General features: G+C 57.4%; 1 protein-coding gene across 1 annotated transcript; it reads right to left on the bottom strand.

Annotated features, from left to right (window-relative positions):
* Positions 1-2,080: 2,080 nt before the first annotated feature.
* Positions 2,081-17,659, bottom strand: WNT11 (Wnt family member 11). The gene is made up of 5 exons (XM_036258247.1): positions 17,454-17,659; positions 11,172-11,407; positions 9,268-9,545; positions 6,162-6,454; positions 2,081-2,290 (listed from the first exon to the last, which is right to left on the bottom strand). Exons 1-5 carry the CDS (start codon positions 17,534-17,536, stop codon positions 2,116-2,118), a joined length of 1,065 nt encoding a protein of 354 aa, XP_036114140.1. The 5' UTR covers positions 17,537-17,659; the 3' UTR covers positions 2,081-2,115.
* Between the last annotated feature and the right edge of the window lie 1,107 nt (positions 17,660-18,766).

The following is an 18,766-nucleotide window of genomic DNA, read 5'->3' as shown; positions in this document are numbered from 1 at the left end:
TGAGTGGTTTCTGCAGAGATGCTGGTGGGAGCCCTGCCCTGGGATGTCCTGCAACCTCACCACCAGCCCCTCAGCTTCTTATCAGCTCTGTGACCACAGGAAAGGCCCTTCCCTTCTCGGAATTTCCTCATCTGCAGAAAACATCGAGAGGAGACCAGGAGACTTATCTTGAAGTTTCTTTCAGCCTGTGACTCTGTCACTATGGCCGCCCCCGCTGCACACTTTCAGGCAGGGGCCTGGAGGGTGGCCACACAGCCCTCCCTCTCCCCGCTCTGTGATTGGTCCATCTCTCAGCCGTGTCCATGTCACCCACCTGGGTGCCTGCCTCTCTGAGTCCTGCCCAGGCTGCAAGGCCCCGCGGTGCCCCGGCCTTTCCAGGTCATGTCTGCGCACAGAAATTCCGTTTACAAACTCTCCTTACGTCCTTTGTCTCGTGTGGCCATCCACAGCCAGACCAAGATACAGGTGACTAACAGTTGCTTCCACTTGGGGGGACCTAGGACACTCTTCCCTTGTCCCCAGTGCCGCCCCCATGACAGGAAGTGAAGCCGAAGCTGAGGGACAGTGTTGTGCAAACTGAGACCCGGTCTTCACTTGGCCGTAGCTGGGACCCCCGGCTCCTCCCATCTCCCTGGCTGTCACTTCTCAGTCTCTTTTCTTCGTCTGCCCGCGCTCCCCCTGGAAGCGCCCAGGCTCGGGCCTTGGGGCCCTCTGCTCTCTGTCCCGCACCTTAGTGCCGATGCCCAGCGTGCACCTCGCCCCAGCCTCTCCCCAGACCCCAGAGTTGAACGTCTGCCCGGCCCCTCAGTGTTTCCACTTGGGGCCGAGTCGGCATCGCCTTCTCCACGTGTCCAAGTCCGACCCAGTCCTCTCTCGTGCCGTTTCAGCGTCCTTCCCAGTGCTCGGCCCAAACCCCTGCCATCCTTCTCGATCCTCTTCGTCCTCACACCCCACAACCATAAAGAGGACACGTCCTGAGGGAGCACCCCAGAAATCCCACTGCCTCTCTCCACACCCACTGCACCAGCCTGCTCTAACCACCAGCCTTAATCTCCACTACCCCGTTTTACAAGTGGGGAAACTGGGGCCTAGAGAGGGGAAAGGCTTCCCCAGGGTCACGCAGGGAAACCACAAGGTTAGCTGGAACCCGAATCTGCGTCCCCAGCTCCCCCTGGGTTGGGTTTTCCCTTGAAGCTAGCTTAGCAGGTCTGACGACAGGGCCAGGCTGTGTGCGTCCGTGTGTGTCCCTGAGGAACAAAGAATCTGCCAGCTGGGTTTATGTTTCAAGACGTCTGTCCTCGCCCTTGACCAAGAGCTCTTGCAGGGAGACTAGGGCCAGAGCCCCAGAGCCGGTTGGGGGGAGGTAGGGACATCAATCAGAAGCCGCCTGGCCGGGAAACCGGAGCGCCCGCCCCGCCGGCCAGGATTTTCTGAGCTCTCTTGAGGAGGCCAGAGACTGCAGGGGAGGGCTGGGGTTCTCGCAGCATTTATTTCATACAGCTGTTTAAAATATAGATCATTATATATATATATTTATATATATAAAATATATAAAGAGGAATTGAGGCAAGCCACCCCAGAGGAAAAGCTATGTTTTATAAATATTTCTGTAGCTCCCACATCCCAGAGGAAGAAAAAAACAAAACAAAACAAAAAAACATTTACAACCCAAGCTAGTGGTTCCATGTGGTGGGCCCGGCAGGCTCGACCCTGGGGGCCGGGGGTCTCGAGGGCAGGCCGACCCCCTCCTTCCCCGGAGGCTGGTGATCTGGCTGCGAAAGGTCAAGTCTATACCAGTCTTGCCAATCCCATGCCCTTGGCTTCTTAGACCAGCCTGGAAGGCAGCAAGTGGGCACTCCAGGGCTCAGGCTGCCAGGTTATTTTTAATCTTGTCCGTTTCCTTTGATGTCCCGGCCCTCCTTCTGTCCCTGGTGGCTTCCAAGTGGAGGCACAGACCTCCTCCAATGCCTGGCATCTGGGATTCACCAGCAAAAGCCACGGGGTGTCTCCAGGCCTCGGTGAGCCTTGGCGGGCCTCTGAGGTCCCCAGGGGCTCCCGCGGGCGAGCCTTGGCGGGCCTCTGAGGTCCCCAGGGGCTCCCGCGGGCGCGCAGGCCTCACTTGCAGACGTAGCGCTCCACGGTGCGCTCACACCTGCGGCAGGTGACGTAGCAGCACCAGTGGTACTTGCAATGGCACCGCTCGACCACGCGGTCTGTGTAGGGGTTGTAGCCGCGTCCACAGCACATGAGGTCGCAGCTGTCACTGCCGTGGGACGTCTTGTTGCATTGCCTGGTGGGGGGGACAGGGGAGGTTAATGAGCACTCTGTCCCCCCAGCCCCACACTCCAAGGCAGGCAGCCCGAAGCCTCCCCCACCGCGGCCACAGACTCAGCACCTCACGGAAGGCGTCCTGGTCTTGGGAATTTTAAACAATCCTCTTCCCCAGGGGTACTTCTCACTTTTCCCTATATTTCTAACAGGCATTTATCAAAATGATGGGGGGTGTTTTATTTCGTAGAAGTGTCTTTTTTCCTACTTCTCCCACTTCTGAATACCCGAAGGAGCCTCAAATCACTCCAACCATCTTATCTTCATACTTAATCTTGACTTATAATGTAACAAATGTAAAGACTGCTTTTACTCTTAGAATCCCGGGATGAATTCTGAAACAGACCGAAAGCACCGACGGGCACACAGTGAGCGTCTGGCACACTGTTCACCGGAGAGGGTCTGTCACCTGCGCCCCGATGTGCCAGGTGCTTTGCGCCAGTATTTCATCTTACTGGAGCCATGCAGGGTCCTTGGCCGATGGAAGTATTATGCTCAGTGAGTAACAGATGGAAACAGCTCCGTGAATGAGGGCAGAGGCCTGGTCGGTCTCACAGGAGTCTGTGATTAGCAGGGCTTAAGCTCAGGGGTCCTAAAACGAACTTCAGTCCATGCTCTCCCTTCCCCAAAGGGCAGAGAACCCAGAGCTGCATTTATTCCTGAATCACTCCTGTCGGAAACGAAGACACTGAAGGTCCCTATAAAACCCAAGTATCCTGTTGCTGTCAGTTGTCTCGTGAAGAAGCACCTGTGCACACTGGCAGTTCCTCTAGCGGAGACAGAGATGTCATGATGGGACACAGCTGGGTCCCCGCAGCCTGGTGGGCCAAGGAATCCCAGAATGCCCAAGATGTGCAAGCTCTAGAGATGACCAACCCAACCCTCGGGCTTCCCAAGGGGAAAACCACGGCACAGATGGGGAGAGGACTCTCCCATGTCACACGGGGTGAGCGCGGGCTCTGAGCACAGGCCTCCGGCGGGAGGGGGAGTCCTCTAGGCCATTTCATGAAAGAGGCGCAGGAATCTAAGACAGAGAGGAGGGGAGAGGGGCATAGAGAACTCACAGCCTGCCCTGCCCTGCCCTGCTGGTGGCGGTGAGAACAGACGGAAGGGGTAGAGCAGGAGGTGGGGAGGCCAGGGAGGAGGTGGCAGCAGCTGAGTGAGAGGCCAAAGCCTGAGCTGGGGAGGATCCGTGGGGTAGACCCGCAGGAGGGGAGCAGCCTGGGGGAGAGGCAGGAGGGGACAGCGAGCTGCATGTGGGGGCCACATGCAATGCCAGACAGGAGGCAGGAGGGAACAGCAGGAAGGACACATGCCCCGGAGCCAGACAGACCTGGGTTCAAGTCCCCGCTCTGCCCCTACTGGTTGTGTGACTTCAGGCAAGTCACTTAACCTTTCTGGGCTTCGTTTAGTCACTCAATACCATGGGCCCCCTCAGCGCTACACTGAAGGAAAGGGTGGAAGGAAGTGGGCAGAGCTCACTTTTATTCTGGACCTTGACACACAATGTCTAAACACCTGGCCCCGAGCTCCGAGCCAGACCAAGCTGGAGATGGCGCCTGCGAGGGGAATTCGGGAGGGCGGGGCCTGGGATAAGGGACTTGGCACCGGGGAAGACTACTGGGACACCTGGCTCCCGGGGATCCCCTGGCACAGGCCATGAGAGGGCAGGTTTCAGGGCACAGGGGCCTCTGGAGGGAACACCACCAAAGGGCTGGGGTTTGGAATTCTGACTGCTGATGAGGAGGATGTCCTCCCAGCGCGGGAGCCAGCCTCTGGGGAGGTACCACCTGTGCACATGCCTTTTAAAGTTAAAAGGCTCATTTATGTCCAACCTCCTGCACCCACAAATCCCCTAACCTAGTAAAGCTTACATTTTCCCTCCTCCAGGAAGTCACCCTTGATGCCCAGACTGGGTCAGGGCCCCCCTGCGCTCCCCTCATTTCTGGGCTTCCCTTGGTCACAGTGTGAGCACTTGGTGTCTCTCCACCTCCCCAGGGCTGCCAGAGTCTCGGGCCATGAGTGCGAGGAGTGTCTGTGGTCAAGCTACTGAGATACTGGGGCTGCTTGTTACTGCAGAAAACATTGACCAATACAGGTGTCTGCAAAGGCCCATCCCCCAAAGAATGCTGAGAGTTGAGTGTGGCAGGAAACCTGGGTTGGGGGGACATTGGGAGTAAGGAAGGAAGGTCCCAGTGCTGTGAAACGGGGCCTCCTCATCGGTAGTTTGGGGGCAAATCCTAGGGGTAGAGTCAGGGGAGCTGGGAAAGAAGAGGCCTGGAAGCCTGGGGCGGGAGGATGGGAGGGGAAAAGCCCTTCCCATGGGACTGACACTGCCAAGCAGGAGGAGCTGCTCTTAAATGTGATTAGAGCTCACTCAGCAACCCTCCCAGTATGTGGTAGCGGCCCCATTGCACAGAAGACAAGACTGAGCCCAGGGAAGGGAAGGGGTTTGCTCAAGGCCCAACAGCCAGGAAGCTGCGGGAGTCAGGGTGCAGACTATCCCTTCCCAATACACACACACACAGCCCCCCATGAATCCAGGGAGACCCTCTCTTTGCTCTGGGGTCCCTGATGGACTTCCCCCAGCCCCTCTGGGTTCTAGAACCCTCCTCTCCCACCCCATCCTCATCATAGCCACCCTGACTGCCTCGCTCCTTTCTGTCTTCCTGGACTGACCCAGTTCCATCTTCACTCTGCCCGACCCCCTCAATCTGGCCTCCAGATGGGAGCCTGGGCCTCCTCACAGAGCCTGCTGCCCTGGCCTGTGAAGACAGAGCCCCCCAAACCAGCCCCCCTCTCCTGGAGACAGGAACGTGGGCTGCGGAGGAAGCAAATGCTGGCCGGGCACCAACTATGTGCCAAACACATTCTCAGACACCCTCGCTCTGGTTCAATATTCTTTTAACCCCGAAGAACACTCATTTTGTGGAATGCTATTAGGGGCTCCTTAATAAAAGAGTTCCACAGCCAAACACCTCTGGGAAACACAGCTTAGACAGATCCTTTGCTGTGGGATTCCTCGGAGCCTTTAATATGTTCTCGTGCTTTGTGAATCGCCAGAAAATTTCCCAAATGAATACGCGTGTGGAACTGTCTCTATTATAGCTTCTCAGGACTGGCTTCCTCCAGAACTGTCTCTGGGAAATGCTGCTCCCTGCAGACCTGCCTGGCACACGGTAGGTCTGCAGTCAGCTCCCTACCTACCTCCTGTCCCCAGTCAGCCTCAGCAGCCAGGATGGGGACAGCTATAAGGATCCCAGCCCCGGCTCTGAAAGTGGGGACCAGAGGGCCAGTGCATGCCTTGGGGGACATGGGACCGCCATCTCTCCACAGAACGCAGGCGACCTCGCTCTCCTGCTGCCCCTCTGGAAAGTGGTTGCCCTGGTTCTGCCTCAGCCTGTGCAGACTTCCCGGGGCGCTGTGGCTGGCTGCTGCCCTCCTCCCCTGTGCCCCAGGTCCTCTTTTGTCCCGTGAGCAAGTTGTTTGACGTGCATCTTTCACTTATTCATCTGGCAAACAACTACGGAGGCTGGCCCTGTCAGTGTCTCTTCCCATCTGTCTCCCCAGCAGGAAGGAAGGTTGCGGGGGGCCTTTCACCAACCTCCATTCCCGAGGGGCCCCTGCCTTGGCGAGGTGCACAACAGCCATTCCCCGAACTCTGCCAGGTCCCTGAACCCTGGCACGTCCACTCAGCATTCTTGGGGCCTCCTCCCTTGAGACTCCATTCACCAAATGCCAGCTGAGGCCCGACTACGTGCCTGGCCCCGAGCTGGGATGGGGCACGTGCACCGCGGCTGACCCTCTCTGCCGGGGCGGTGGCAGGCCCTTACCTGTCTTGCGTCCCGTGGGAGCCCACCTTCTCGTTCTTCATGCAGAAGTCAGGTGAGCTCTGCAGATAGACGAGCTCCGAGTCCTTCACAGGCCGAATGTCCAAGTCCTTGGGCACCAAGTGCTTGCGGGTGCCCATGGGTCGGTGCACTACCTTGGTGGCCGACAAGTAGCGGGTCTTCAGGTCAGTGGCCACATCCCGAAGCTCCTGCAGCCCCTTCCAGCAGGTGCGGATGGAGCAGGAGCCCGATACCCCGTGGCACTTACACTTCATTTCCAGAGAGGCACGCAGAGCCTGTGGACAGGAGGAGGCATCAGGCTGGTGGCCAAGGCCCCCTCCCTGGCCTGCACTGGGACCCTGTGCACCCGTCTCCCCTAAAACCCACCTCTCCCGTGCTGGGTGCTCTCAGGGAGTCATCACCTGCCCTCGCTGGACCTCAAGGGTCAGGCTTTTTGCTCTAAAGCTGGGGGTGTTATAGGTCCTCAGTTCCTCCTCCAAACTGGGGGGGGGGGCAGCTGGGAGGAGCAGGAAGAGAGTGGCATTTGCAGGATACTGGATACTAGTCAGACACCTGCTATATGCCGAGTGCTCCTTCTAACACCTACGGTGGCTTCATCGTCACCACAGCCCTTCACTGGGGGTTCCTTCCTTCCCCTGCTGTAAGAGAGGACGTGAAGGCTCAGACTCCTAAGTCTCGGGCACAAGGTTGCACAGCCAGGAAATCTCGAAGCTGGGATAGAACCCAGCTCTGAAGGCAATTCCTAAAGTCATGGCTTTTAATTGTCACACTTTTTCTCGCATGCAAAACTGGGGCTCACTAAGTGTTTGCTGGGGAAAAAGGAGGGACAGAGAAGGAAGGGAGGGGGGGAAGAGTGAGGACAGAGGAAGGGAGAGGGAAGAGAGGCAGCAGGGGAGTGCATGGAGGTGCTCCCTGGCCTGGTGACCGGTCCCTCCCAGCCAGCAATCCTGCCAGGTGACCTCAGCCAGCCACTTCACCACTCAGAGCCTCTGTCTTCCCACATGCAGAGTCAACACATAATTGTCACCTTGCTTAGTCGTAAGAATTCAACGAAATGACATATATGAAGGGGGTTTGTGAACTATAAAACTTAAAACAATATTGGCTTTGAAAATCAGTCTAAATAATAGTTTGGTGGAGGGAGGCTTGGGCTTTGGGTTAGGGGAGTCTCTGGCCCTGGCTTTGGAAGTAAGTCTGCCCCACCACCTTCCCTGGGCCCCCGTTTCCCCATGTGTACCTGAGGGGCACGAATTAGATCCTTTCAGTTCTGCCCTTTAATCCCTGCTTCTTTGCACACAGGACTGGGATCCAGGTGCCCAGGCCGGCCCGCCTCCCGCCCTGTGCAGACAGCTGCAGGCTTACGGTCCCCTGGGCCTACCCCCCCCCCCCTCCGCATCAAAGAGGCCAGCACACTGAGGCCCAGGGAGGGCAGGGACTTGTCCAGAATCACCCGGTGAGTTAGTGAGGACACTGGCCGAGGTCCCAGGGCTCCTTCCCCCTCCCTGGTGCCAGTGGGGACTGAGGGAGTCCCTTTGAGTATAAAATCTGGAATTGGCTGATGACGCCTCAGGAATGCAGGGCAGTTCAGCCTCCCAGAGGTGGGAGGTACTTTAAATCATCCGAGGAAAGGTGCCCCCGGTCCAGTCCCTCAGCTCAGCCGTGTGACAGCACTGAACACCTTGCGTCTGAGAGGCCATCTACCCTCACAGGCCCGGAGCCTGAGGGCAGGGACCACTCCCTTCTGCCGTGGCCCCAGAGAGGCCGGCTCCTGGCACCGGGGCCCCGGGAAAAGTCCACTGTGCCCCTGGCTGAGAGCCCTGTGTGGGCTGCATGGAGGGAGATGATGGCTGTACCTTGGCAGCACGTTTTGGGCCGTGGGTGGGGGTGGGGCTGGGGGAGGGGCTCCTGCTGAGTGTCCAGGGACGGAACTCAGAGCACCTGACTCCTAGCTCAGGGCTCCTTCTCCACCAACATTTCCAACCCCAACCCCAGGGTTAGGAGGCTAGAGTCCTGGGGCCCTGGCCAGGCTCTGCTACGGACAGACATCGTGACTTGGCCTCAGTTTCCCCAAATGTTTAAAGGGGGCCTGAACATTCTGGAATCCTTGCATGAGGGAGGCCAGCGAGACGGGAAGGTGAAGACACAGAAGCCTCCGGACTTGGAGTCCCACAGGCCGGGTGCCATGGCGCCCTGTGCCCTTGCCTGAGCCGCCTCAGCCCTCTGTGCCTCACTGGGGGCCTCTGTCAAACGGGCCTCACAGGCTGCGGGGAGGAGGTCCTGAGATGCCATCTGCAGCCAACACCCTGCCCTCCAGGACCCTGCTCTCCGTCTGTAAGAAGAGACAGCAGCACCTCCTCACAGGCGGCTTGAGGGCCACAGGAGAGAAAACTCATCAAGCACCCAACACAATGTCCGGCTCACAGATTGGTATAAAGGTGTGTGTTTGTTTTTAATGGTCAAAAAAATTAAAAAGCCCACTTATTCACTCACCCAATCTTTTGTGGAATGAATTGAAGAATTAAGGAAAAACTGATAACAAGTGTTGGGGAAAACTGTGTTTTGGAGGTGAGGGTGGGCTTCGGAGCCAAGAGGGAGTCCCCATTAGATCCCAGGAGGCGACTCCTTAAGCTAAGGTTTGGGTGCCCACAGCCCTCTCCACGTGTCCTCCCACACCCAGCCCCGGCCTGGAGCCCCAGGGGAAGAGCCTGAGGAACACGCCCAAGGGGCTCAGGAGCACCAAAGCCTCCATTTTACAGATGGGAACAACTGAGGCCAGAGAGGAAGGGACTTGCATGAGAGCCAATGTCCAGAGCCGAGGAGGGAACTCCGAGCTCCGAACTCCTAGCTCAGTGCTCCTCTTCTCCACCAACATTCTCCAACCCAACTCCCAGTGGACCCCCTGGAGGAGGAGCCAGGCAAGCCCCAAGCAGTTGGGGAGAGAAGAGCTGGGGGAGGCTGGGAACACTTCAGTGTGGGTGTATCAGGGCCCATCCCCCCCGCCACCCCCTCCATCGGGGCACACTGGGTGGCCTTTCCTGGCCGATTGGCCCAAGCACAACCATCTGGGGTGGGTGGGGTGGGTGGTTACCTGTCTCCCCACTTCACTGTTGTGTAGACGCATCAGTTTATTGGCTTGGGATCCTGTTTTTTTCACCTTCATAGGAGCATCGGAAAACTTGGCCCCCATGAGGAGCCCGTAGCTGAGGTTGTCCGCACATCCTCCCCAGCGGTTCCCGGGCCCGGGTGGCTCACCTGGGACAGGGCCGCAGGAGCAGCCAGGCAGGTCGCCGGAGGTGCAGGCCCGGGCGATGGCGTGGCTGATGGCGGCTGCTGACAGCGCATACACGAAGGCGGACTCCCGGGTCCCTGCGGGGAGGTGTGAGTCAGCCATGGGGGGTGAACTGGGGATAGCACCCTGCCCAGGCCTGAGGGCCTCCTCCTGGGCAGGGCTCTACCTGCTTCTCTGGGGTCCGGTGGAGAAGGGGCTTCAAGCAGGGTAGAGCAGGGGGAGGACAGAACTTGGGCCATTGATCTGTCACCCCGCCATTCTCCCACAAATACACCAGCTGACTTGCACACTCATGCACACACTCACAGGCACACCCCGCTCCCACACACTCACGCTCCCATACTCGCCCTGTGCTCAGGGTTAGGGGCTGCTTTAGAGAAACGAAGGCCCAGTCCCTGAGCTCCACGAAGAGCTCATGTCCCCCACCCCCCAATGGGCCAGATGAGTGTGCAAAGAGCCTACTGCGGGTGAAAGGTGTCCCCCAAAAGATCTGCTCAAGTCCTGACCCTTCGCACCTGTGAATGTGACCTTATTTAGACATAGGGGCTTTGCAGGTGTAACTGAGCTAAGATGCGGTCACACTAGATCAAAGTGGTCACTAATCCAACAACTGGTGTCTTTAGAGGAAGAGGGAGTTTTGGAATCAGAGACGCATAGAAGGAGAAGGCACGTGGCAGAGGCAGACATTAGGAGGTGCAGCCATAAGCCAAGGAACAATGAGGACCACTGGCCACCACCTGGAGCTGGAAGAGGCTGGGAAGATCCTCCGCTGGCGCCTTCAGAGGGCACAGCCCTGCCTCAGAGTGGAGATGACACATTTCTGCTGCTGGTACCACCCCTCACCCCCAGTTCATGGTACTCTGTTACTGCAGCCCTCGCAAATGGAGCCCAGGGTGCCTCAGCTGTAGGGTGTCTTGGTGTTGGGTCCGAGCCCTGGCTCTATCTCTTTATTAGAAAATCGCTTCCCCTTCTGGAGCCTCAGTTCCCCAACTGTGGAATGGGGCTGAGAATGCCTCCCTCACACTCCGGCTCTGGGGTTCAATTAATTTGGGAAGAAAGGAAGCTTTGTCAAGTGCCACACAAGCGTTCGCTGTTCCCGTGCAGAGAACAGATTAGATCCACTAAGGCATTTCTGCCCATAAAAAGCCCTCTATTGTACACACGATCCCCAAATCCACCCCAGAAGCCGCCTCCTCCAGGAAGTCTTCTCCACAGATGCTCTTTAGTTCATACATCACTGTGCATCTTGCAGCAACTTCAGTCAGTCTAACGAATTACCTGTGAACACCGTTCTGCCCCAGGGAGGTTTCCATCACCTTCATGTTCCACCCTCCCCCACCCTCAAGAGCCTCCCTGGCATCACCCCTCCCTTCCTTCAAGCGTTAGGGTACACGTGCATCTGTGCTGTCATTCAGGCTCCCCTGCACTGTATATTCACTCACTGTATGCTTCCTCGTTCATCAGTTCATGCCTAAATACTCAGCTCTGTGATTAATTCATCCACCCATCCATCCATCCACGCCTCTAACCTTCTGTGTATCCATCTATCATCCACCTATTCATTCATCCACCCATCACACATCCATCCATCCATCCACCCATGAATTCACCCACCTATCTAAACACATAGATTTATGCCTGAATTCATCCATCCCCACCTGCATGCATTCCGCAGGCCCTGGCAGCCCCTGCTGGCTCCCTACCTCTCTCCAGGTCAAGCAGGTAGTTGGGGGCCAGCTCGATGGACGAGCAGTTCCAGCGCATGTCCGCGAAGGCCCTGCGGCAGGCCTTCATGACCTCGCGGGCGGCGTGCACAATGGTGTGCATGAGCTCCAGGTTGCTGCGGCACAGCTGCACCTGCGCGGACACCAAGCCCTCCAGCTGCTTGCAGTGCTGCGTCTGGTTCAGAGCCAGGGCTGCCGGCGTCTTGGACAGCGCCCTGTGCACAGCCAAACAGTAACAGCAATAAAAGGAAACACAGGGTGAGAGGGGCCACCTTGCCTCCATGGTCCTCCTGGCCCCATGTCTCCTCAATTGGCCCTACAGCCTTTGTTGGAAGGAGCCAGGAAATCAAGAGGCAAAGTGCTGTCTGTCCCCAGCAGAAATATGACTCCTCCTCCCTCCCCACTATGACCTTGGGCACATCACTGTCCCTTTCTGGGCCTCAGGCTCTCACTCACAACATAGGGTCACGACCTCCATCTACATAAGTTTTATTATAATTCCACTAACCATAAACAATTTCACAGTTTAAAAGGTATTCACATCCATTGCCTTTCTTTAGTTCTCCCACAGCTATGAATCATCCCTCCTTGTTTAACATTCAACACTGAGCCCTCACGAAGTGCTAGATTTATATAATCATCATCATCGTAATACACATTATGAATTAGGCATTTACTGGGTGCATAACATGAGTTAGGAGCTTCCCATCATTGCTTCGTTTAATTATTAAACTCATTTACTAGGCTATAAAGTTGACACACGCAAGGTATTGTTATTAAGGAGCCACTCATTTTGTGATAAAACGAACTTAGCCATTAACTTGATGTGTGATTAGATAAATCACCGTCTCTCTGGGCCTCAGTGTCTGTACCTATACATATATCTCCCAGAATGGGTTCCATTCCAGTGAGACACTCTGAAGAAAGGGACGTAAGCACACTTGGGAAACGTGACATGGTTTGTCCCTGAGAAATCCCGCAAGAAAGCACCAGGCTGAGTTCTGTTGACTCCTCATCCACTGAGCACAAAGCCCTGTGAGCAGTGCCGACCGCATCCATGTTTGGGAAGACAGGCCAGGAGGGTCTCTATGAACCCTGGTGATGCTATAAGACCTAAGTGCCCCAGATCCCGGCACTGGGCACTGGCATTCTAAGACCAGGGAGGGGGTCACGGGTCCACCCTGGATCTGCCTTTCTCCCAGGACTTCTCTGTGGAGTAGACTGCCTCAGGCTGCACCTCCTCCAAATGCAGGCCAGAGGGACCCACAGCCTTAAAGGGACTCACACAGACTAGCCCCCTGCCCTCAGTAACCCAGCACAGACCCTAGAGGGACATCCCCACTTCCCAGACCACAAGCAGGGAAATGTCTGGTGCACCTGGATGCCAGCGTCCAGCACACAGAGCAGACCTCTGGCACAGTTCCTTGATCTCAACCGAACTGTCCCTACCTGGCCTTCTGAGCCTCTGAGGCCACCAAAGCTGGTACACCTCGGGGAACCTGTGGGCTAAATTCCTGCAGCCCATACTGGGTGAGGCGTGACCACACAGAGGCAGACACCGCGCCACCCACCTAGCAGACTCTGCCCACACATGTGGCCCCGGTTTGCAGAGCCTCTCACGTCCCGCCTCATCCCATTCCCACACACTCAGAGGGGTGGGCCAGTGTGAGGTTATCGCCCCTTTGTACAGAGGAGGTCACTGAGGACACCCAGCGCCTGTGTGCTCGGCCTCCCCTTGACACCACCCTCCTGCAGACCTGGGTCCTTCCGGGGTCCCTCTCTGTGGGGCTGGGCGCTGCCACACTCAGCTGTCCTGCGCCGCTCTGCCCTTCACCTCGCCCAGTTTTCTTCTTCCCTTCTGAGAGGGTTTTCTGTTTCACAGCGGGCAGACCGACATGAGACGCCCTGGAAAGCCCAGCACAGTACCAAGCACGCAGTGGGCGCCCAGGCCACGTGGCTGCTCCCTCCCGGGCCTTCTCCCTGTGCTCCTGCTCCCGGCCAAGAAGTGGGGTGACGCGAGTCCAGCCTTTCCTGGGGAGCTCAGTTCAGGCAATTCCTGAATGCCGGTGCTGTGGCTCCCAGGGAGGTGCACTCTGTGGGCCACTCTGGGTCTCGGCCTGTTCATCTCGGCAGTCCTCAAGCATCCGCCTCCCCAGCCTACGGAGAGCGAAGGAGCTGAGGGACGCCGCGGTGAGGACGCTCCCGCACAAAGCTCCGGCTGTCCAGGCGGCTGGTGGACAAAGAAGAAGTGGCCTGGAGGCCTCTGGTGGGCACAAGGTGGAGACTGGGAGCTGCGGGGGAGAGTGGCTGGGACGAGAGGTCTGTGAGGCGTGGAGGGGAGGCCTGCCAGGGAGTGTGCGGGCCAGGAGATCAGGAGGCGGGAGGCAGGAGATTCCACTCCCAAGGAGGGAGATTCGGTCATCTGGTAATTAGTGGTAATGACCGTATCTAACTAAGTCCCCCTTGGGGAGGTAATCAAGGATTAGGGCGGGAGGCGGGGGAGTTACCCGTCTGGACATCTCCACCGGCTTGCCTCACTGCAGCAGACCCCTAATTGAAAACATTTTGGTTTGTCTGGGGGTGGGGGCACGGGGGAGAGGGTGGAAGAGAGGACAGGAGGGAACAGAGAGTTCACAGGCAAAGCTTGAGCCAAGGGTGCTGCTGGGGTGGCCGAGGTCTCTTCATCCAGGAGTTGGGGTTCTCCTGAGACTGTCTAGGGAGCAGAGACCTGGGTTTGAGCTCCAGCTCAGCTGCTCACCCAACACGCGCCCATCCCATTACGTGAGTGGAGACACTGAGGCCCAGAGAAGGGCAGGGCTCGCCCAGACCTGTCCACAGCCAATCGGAGGCAGAGCCCAGCTCAACAGGCCTCCCAGATCCCAGGCTAGGGCTCTTGCACTCCCGTTTTGGAGAGGAAACTGGGGCTCACAGAGGCTAGAGCGACTTGACTGACCTGAGGCCTGGCTCATGCTAGTGGACTGGCGGGGTTCAGGTCCCCATCTCCAGTCTGGGGCTCCTCCCACCTGCTGTGCAGCAGCTCCAGGCCTTCTGGAGGCCCCTCCCCTGCTCCCCGCCCAGAGAGGGGGTGGACAGCCCACCTAGGTCCCCTAATACTTGCTGGTCTGAGACTCTCTCAGCACTTGACTTGGATGAAAGGTGAGGGAGTAGAGGGTCCCCCTGAGTTATTTCTGGTCAGCTGTTTCCATAAGCTGCCAGGCTCTGTCCCCCTCTCTCTTACCCTTCATCCCACCAGAAACTGAGGCTGAATCCCAGGTGCCCAACAGGTGAGCATTCCAGGTAACTCAGCCACACCTGGTTTCAGTCCCTTCATCAAATGGCCCTTTCATCTTTAGCTCACTCTCCAAAACCCAAGGTAGCAGGGCCCCAGGGCAACCCCAGGGTGGCTGAGCCTTCCTGGATGAGTCCCCAGCCTTCCACCTGCACTGTGCACTTCCTGTTCCCAACTGTCCTGTGGCTGCCTGCAACCAACAGGCCACAGAGCCCCCAGCCTAACTCCCAAGCCTGCCTCTGCTGCCTGCTCGCCGTGACAGCCTGTTGTTTGGAGACCCCTGTGCCTCCGTGTCCTCTTCCGCTTAATGGGAGTGACAGCAGAGCCCACCTCCCATGGTGGCTGGGAGATTTAAATGAGACGTATACACAAAGCACTTAGAATGGCGCCTGGCTTGTGGCAAGGTCATATACAGTTGACCCTTGAACAACTTGGGGGATTAGGGGTGCCAACTCCCCACCCCCACATACAGTAAAAAATTAGCATATAATTTTTTACTTTCCCAAAACTTAAGTTGCCCCTCAGTATCCATGGGGGATTGATTCCAGGACCCCTGTGGATATTGAAATCCGTAGGTGCTCAGTCCCCTATATAAAATGGCAGAGATCAATGCATACAATTGGCATCCATGGACTCCCAACTGCGGATGGTAAACAGTACAGGTATTTATGGAAAAAAATCCACGGATAAGTGGACCTGTGCAGGTCGAACCCATGTTGTTCAAGGGCCAACTGTATACATGTACACACACACACACACACACACACACACACGCTGTTGTTATTCTTAAACTCCACTCCTCCTGCTTCCCCTTCTATCTTCAGCTCCAGCAAGAATGTAACCACTATTGAGAGGTTTGGCTTCACAGAGCCTGTCTGCTTGGGTTCTGATCCCACAGCCACCACTAACTAGCTGTGTGGCCTTGGGTCAATTACTTCACCTCTCTGTACCTTCACCTCCTCATTTGTAAAATAGTAGTGATAAGAATATCACCTACCTCATGACTAAAGCTCTTGGAACAGTGTATGGGATTTACTAGCAGGCTCCTATAATTACTTATTTCTCTCTTTCCGCACGTATACAGTCCCGCCTCTACGCTTTTGTCCAGCTGTTCCTCCTGCCTAGGTGCCTGCTTCGCATTCCATCCTTGGCCATAAAATCCTATCTATTCTTCAGAGCCCAGCCCAAAGTCACCTACCCTAGGCGGGACTAGCTGCACCCCACCCTGGGCTCCCACAATCCCTCCCTGAGGACTCAGCCCAAAGTCTACTTTGTTTTTTTCAAGTGCCCACCTCCTCTAAGAGGCTAGATGGTCCTTTAAGGCAGACACTGAGTTGTACCCATTTTTGTGGCAGCCTGAGCTGTGTGGTGGGGCTAGCATGGATGTTGGGCTTAGCTAGTTATTCCAGTCCTCCCACCCCCACCCGGGCCACATGCCAGCTTGGGGGCTGTGCAAGTCACACACTTCTCAGTCTTGGCGGTCCCGGGGCAGCAGGGGAGTGATCGCCATGGCCCCCGCAAGGCTTTAAGAGCAAGCTCCGCTCAGCTGCCCCTACCTTGCTCTTTGGCAAATCCTTTCCCTCTCTGGACCTCAGTTTACGTCTCTATAAAATGGTGGTGGTGGGTAAGGAGGGCTGGGACTCCCTGATCAGAGGTTCCCACCAGCTGGGACAGTGCCAGGTACTGGCAGTAGAAGTAAGGTTGTTGATTTCTCACAAAACTAATCAGGAGCAGTTGGGAGGCTGCTGAGCCCAAACTTCTTGCAAACAAGAAATGCAGAAAGATGGGGTTCCCCTCTTCAATCATCAATTAATTGACAACTCAGCTCCAAAAGGGGCAGGGCTGGTGACCTCAATGCTATTTGCTGGTGGCCTGGCCACTATCACCCTGTCTTCCAGCTAATCCACGACCCTTCCTCACAGCCCCTCCCTAGCCCCCATAATCTGTCCCCTGCCTGTCTTATCTGCATGGCTCCCCACCCCCCACCCCAAACTCCAGACTGTGTCCTGTCCTGGACTTTCCCTCCACTCACAGTGCTGTCCTTCCCCCTGTCCCCACCTGCCACACTCCCACAGCTCCCTCAGGCCCAGAGCCTAGAGACACTGCCTCTGAAAAACCTCTCCAAGGTCTCAAGTGTGTGCCCCCCAACAGGTGGTCTCCCCCACTCTGGGCCCCCACAACACCACCCTGCTCCCTCCAAGGCACTTGGAGTTATTTAGGGCCTGTGCTTATCTTTCCAGCCCAGAGAGCAGCTCCTCCAGGGAGGGGCTGGGTTTGACTCTCCACCCCTGCAGGGCCCACAGTGATGCACAGAACAGGCACTCCCTTCTGCTGGATGGAAGGGCACCTCTCTCTCCCACCTACCCCTCCATTAATCATTTCTAGCTAAAGGAATACCCTCCACATGTGCACAGCATCTGACAGTTTACGAGGTTCTTTCAAGAGCCGCTTCTCTTCTGATCTGAGGAGGTACAGATGCTTACTCTCCTTTCACAGAGGGGGACACTGAGGCTCCCACAGGCTGTGACACTTCCCCAAAGTCATTCAGGTGGAGGGTTAGGGCTGTTTGAGGACCTCCAACCAGGGTAAGGAAGCTAACGAGGAAAGACAACAACGAGAAGGCCCCGCACGTGCGGGGCGCAGACCCTCTTGCCTGTGCCCCTCGCCCAGGCTGCCCTTTTTCATCTGCCCCCCCCCCCCCCCCGGGGAGGCCTGGCACAAATCTCAGCTGCCCGAACAGGGTAACTCCCTCGTCCTCCTCTCCAGGTCGCTCCTGCTGCCTAACCCCTTGAGAGGTAAGGACAATATTTTGCCGAGAAGGGGAGGAAGGCTTAAGAAAATGACTTGCCCTTGACTCCCAAACCAACTTCTGCTCCCAGGGCTGGGGCGCCCTTACCCCATTCACGGGGCCCCTTCCCAGCCCCAACCGCCTATCCGGAGCCCGTCTGAGTGGACGTGGGGTCCCAACTTACAGCCACTTGATTCCATAGCACACGCCGGTCTGGAGCGCCAGGGCGAAGAGCAGCGCCTCACAAACCTGCGGCCGCGCCCTCATCGTCGCGCGGCCGGTGCGCCCGGGGTGGCACCCTGGAGGAGCCGCGCCGAAGGTGCACCGCGCACGGCCACCGCCGCTGGTCCTCGCGCTGGGGGCCTGCAGTCGGGAAAGCGGAGGCGGCGGGTTAAGGCGGCGCGCGGGGCTGGGGCTGCGGCCGGGCGGGGGGGGGGGGGCGTTTTATTCAAATTACAAAGCGGGGGGAGGGTCCGGGCCCCGGGAGGCCGAGTGTGCGGCGGGCGTCACCTCCCGCCCGGCACAGAGCGATATTCCGCCGGAGTCTGGCTCGAATTAGGTGCCGCCCGAGCGCAGCCGAAGGCGTGTCCACCTAGCACAGTCCCCGGCCGCTTCTTTGTGCCGTTCGGCCCGGGATCCGCACTGCGGACAGGAAGGGAAGGGGGAGACAGAACCAAAGACACTGGAGAGACCCGGCAGTGGTGGGCAGGGAGACCGCGAGAGGGCAAGGCGCTCAGAGACGAGACCGAACAGAGAAGCCGGGATAGACACACGGCGATGGGGAGGGACCGAAAGGAGAGGGAAAGGGGGTCGGGGCGGAGGACCCAGGCGGGCCAAAGAAGGAGCAGGTTCGGAGCCCCGAGACCGGTTTCTTATCTCCGCAAAAATACTTATTATATTATGGCCTCGATGATTTTCCGTTTCCGCTGGGCCTCAGGTAACCCTCTCTGTACACTGGGGGTACCACTGTGATTCGAATTCTGATAACATCGTTCACCTAACAGGAACGGATTTGCCCCTTCCAGTAACCCTGCGAGACAGGTGCTGTCACTGCCCCCGTCTCACAGATGAGAAGACTAAGGCCCAGAGATATGAAATGAGGTTGTTCAGCCCAGTGAACGCATGTCCACACCCTGTGTTCTACTCCCACGTCTACTCGGGTGTCCCGTGAGTTCACGGACTGTGAAAAGACAAGAACATAGAGGCTTGCTCTGGGCATGAGTGTCTTAGTGTGTGAAGGGGGGGATGAAAAATGGGATGGCAAGTCTCTTTGCACGGTGAGGAATGCTCAGGGTGCCGGGTCTCCAGGTCCCTCTCCCGCGGTCCCCCTTGGCCTTGGCTAAGCCGGGAAGCGCACCCAGCCGGCGCAATGCCACCTCCAGTCGCCAGGCGGCGTCCTGGGGCCGCGGAGCGGCTGAACCCTTCCCGCCCATAGGCCGCAGAACCGCTTTCTCCGGCTTTTTCTTCTTTTTCCCCCTCTTCATTCTCGCCTCATTA

Source organism: Molossus molossus, unplaced genomic scaffold, assembly GCF_014108415.1.
Source record: "Molossus molossus isolate mMolMol1 unplaced genomic scaffold, mMolMol1.p scaffold_m16_p_13, whole genome shotgun sequence".
Lineage (NCBI taxonomy): Eukaryota > Metazoa > Chordata > Mammalia > Chiroptera > Molossidae > Molossus > Molossus molossus.
The sequence above is the reverse complement of the archived record's forward strand: the minus strand, read 5'-3'. Positions and strand labels throughout refer to the sequence as shown.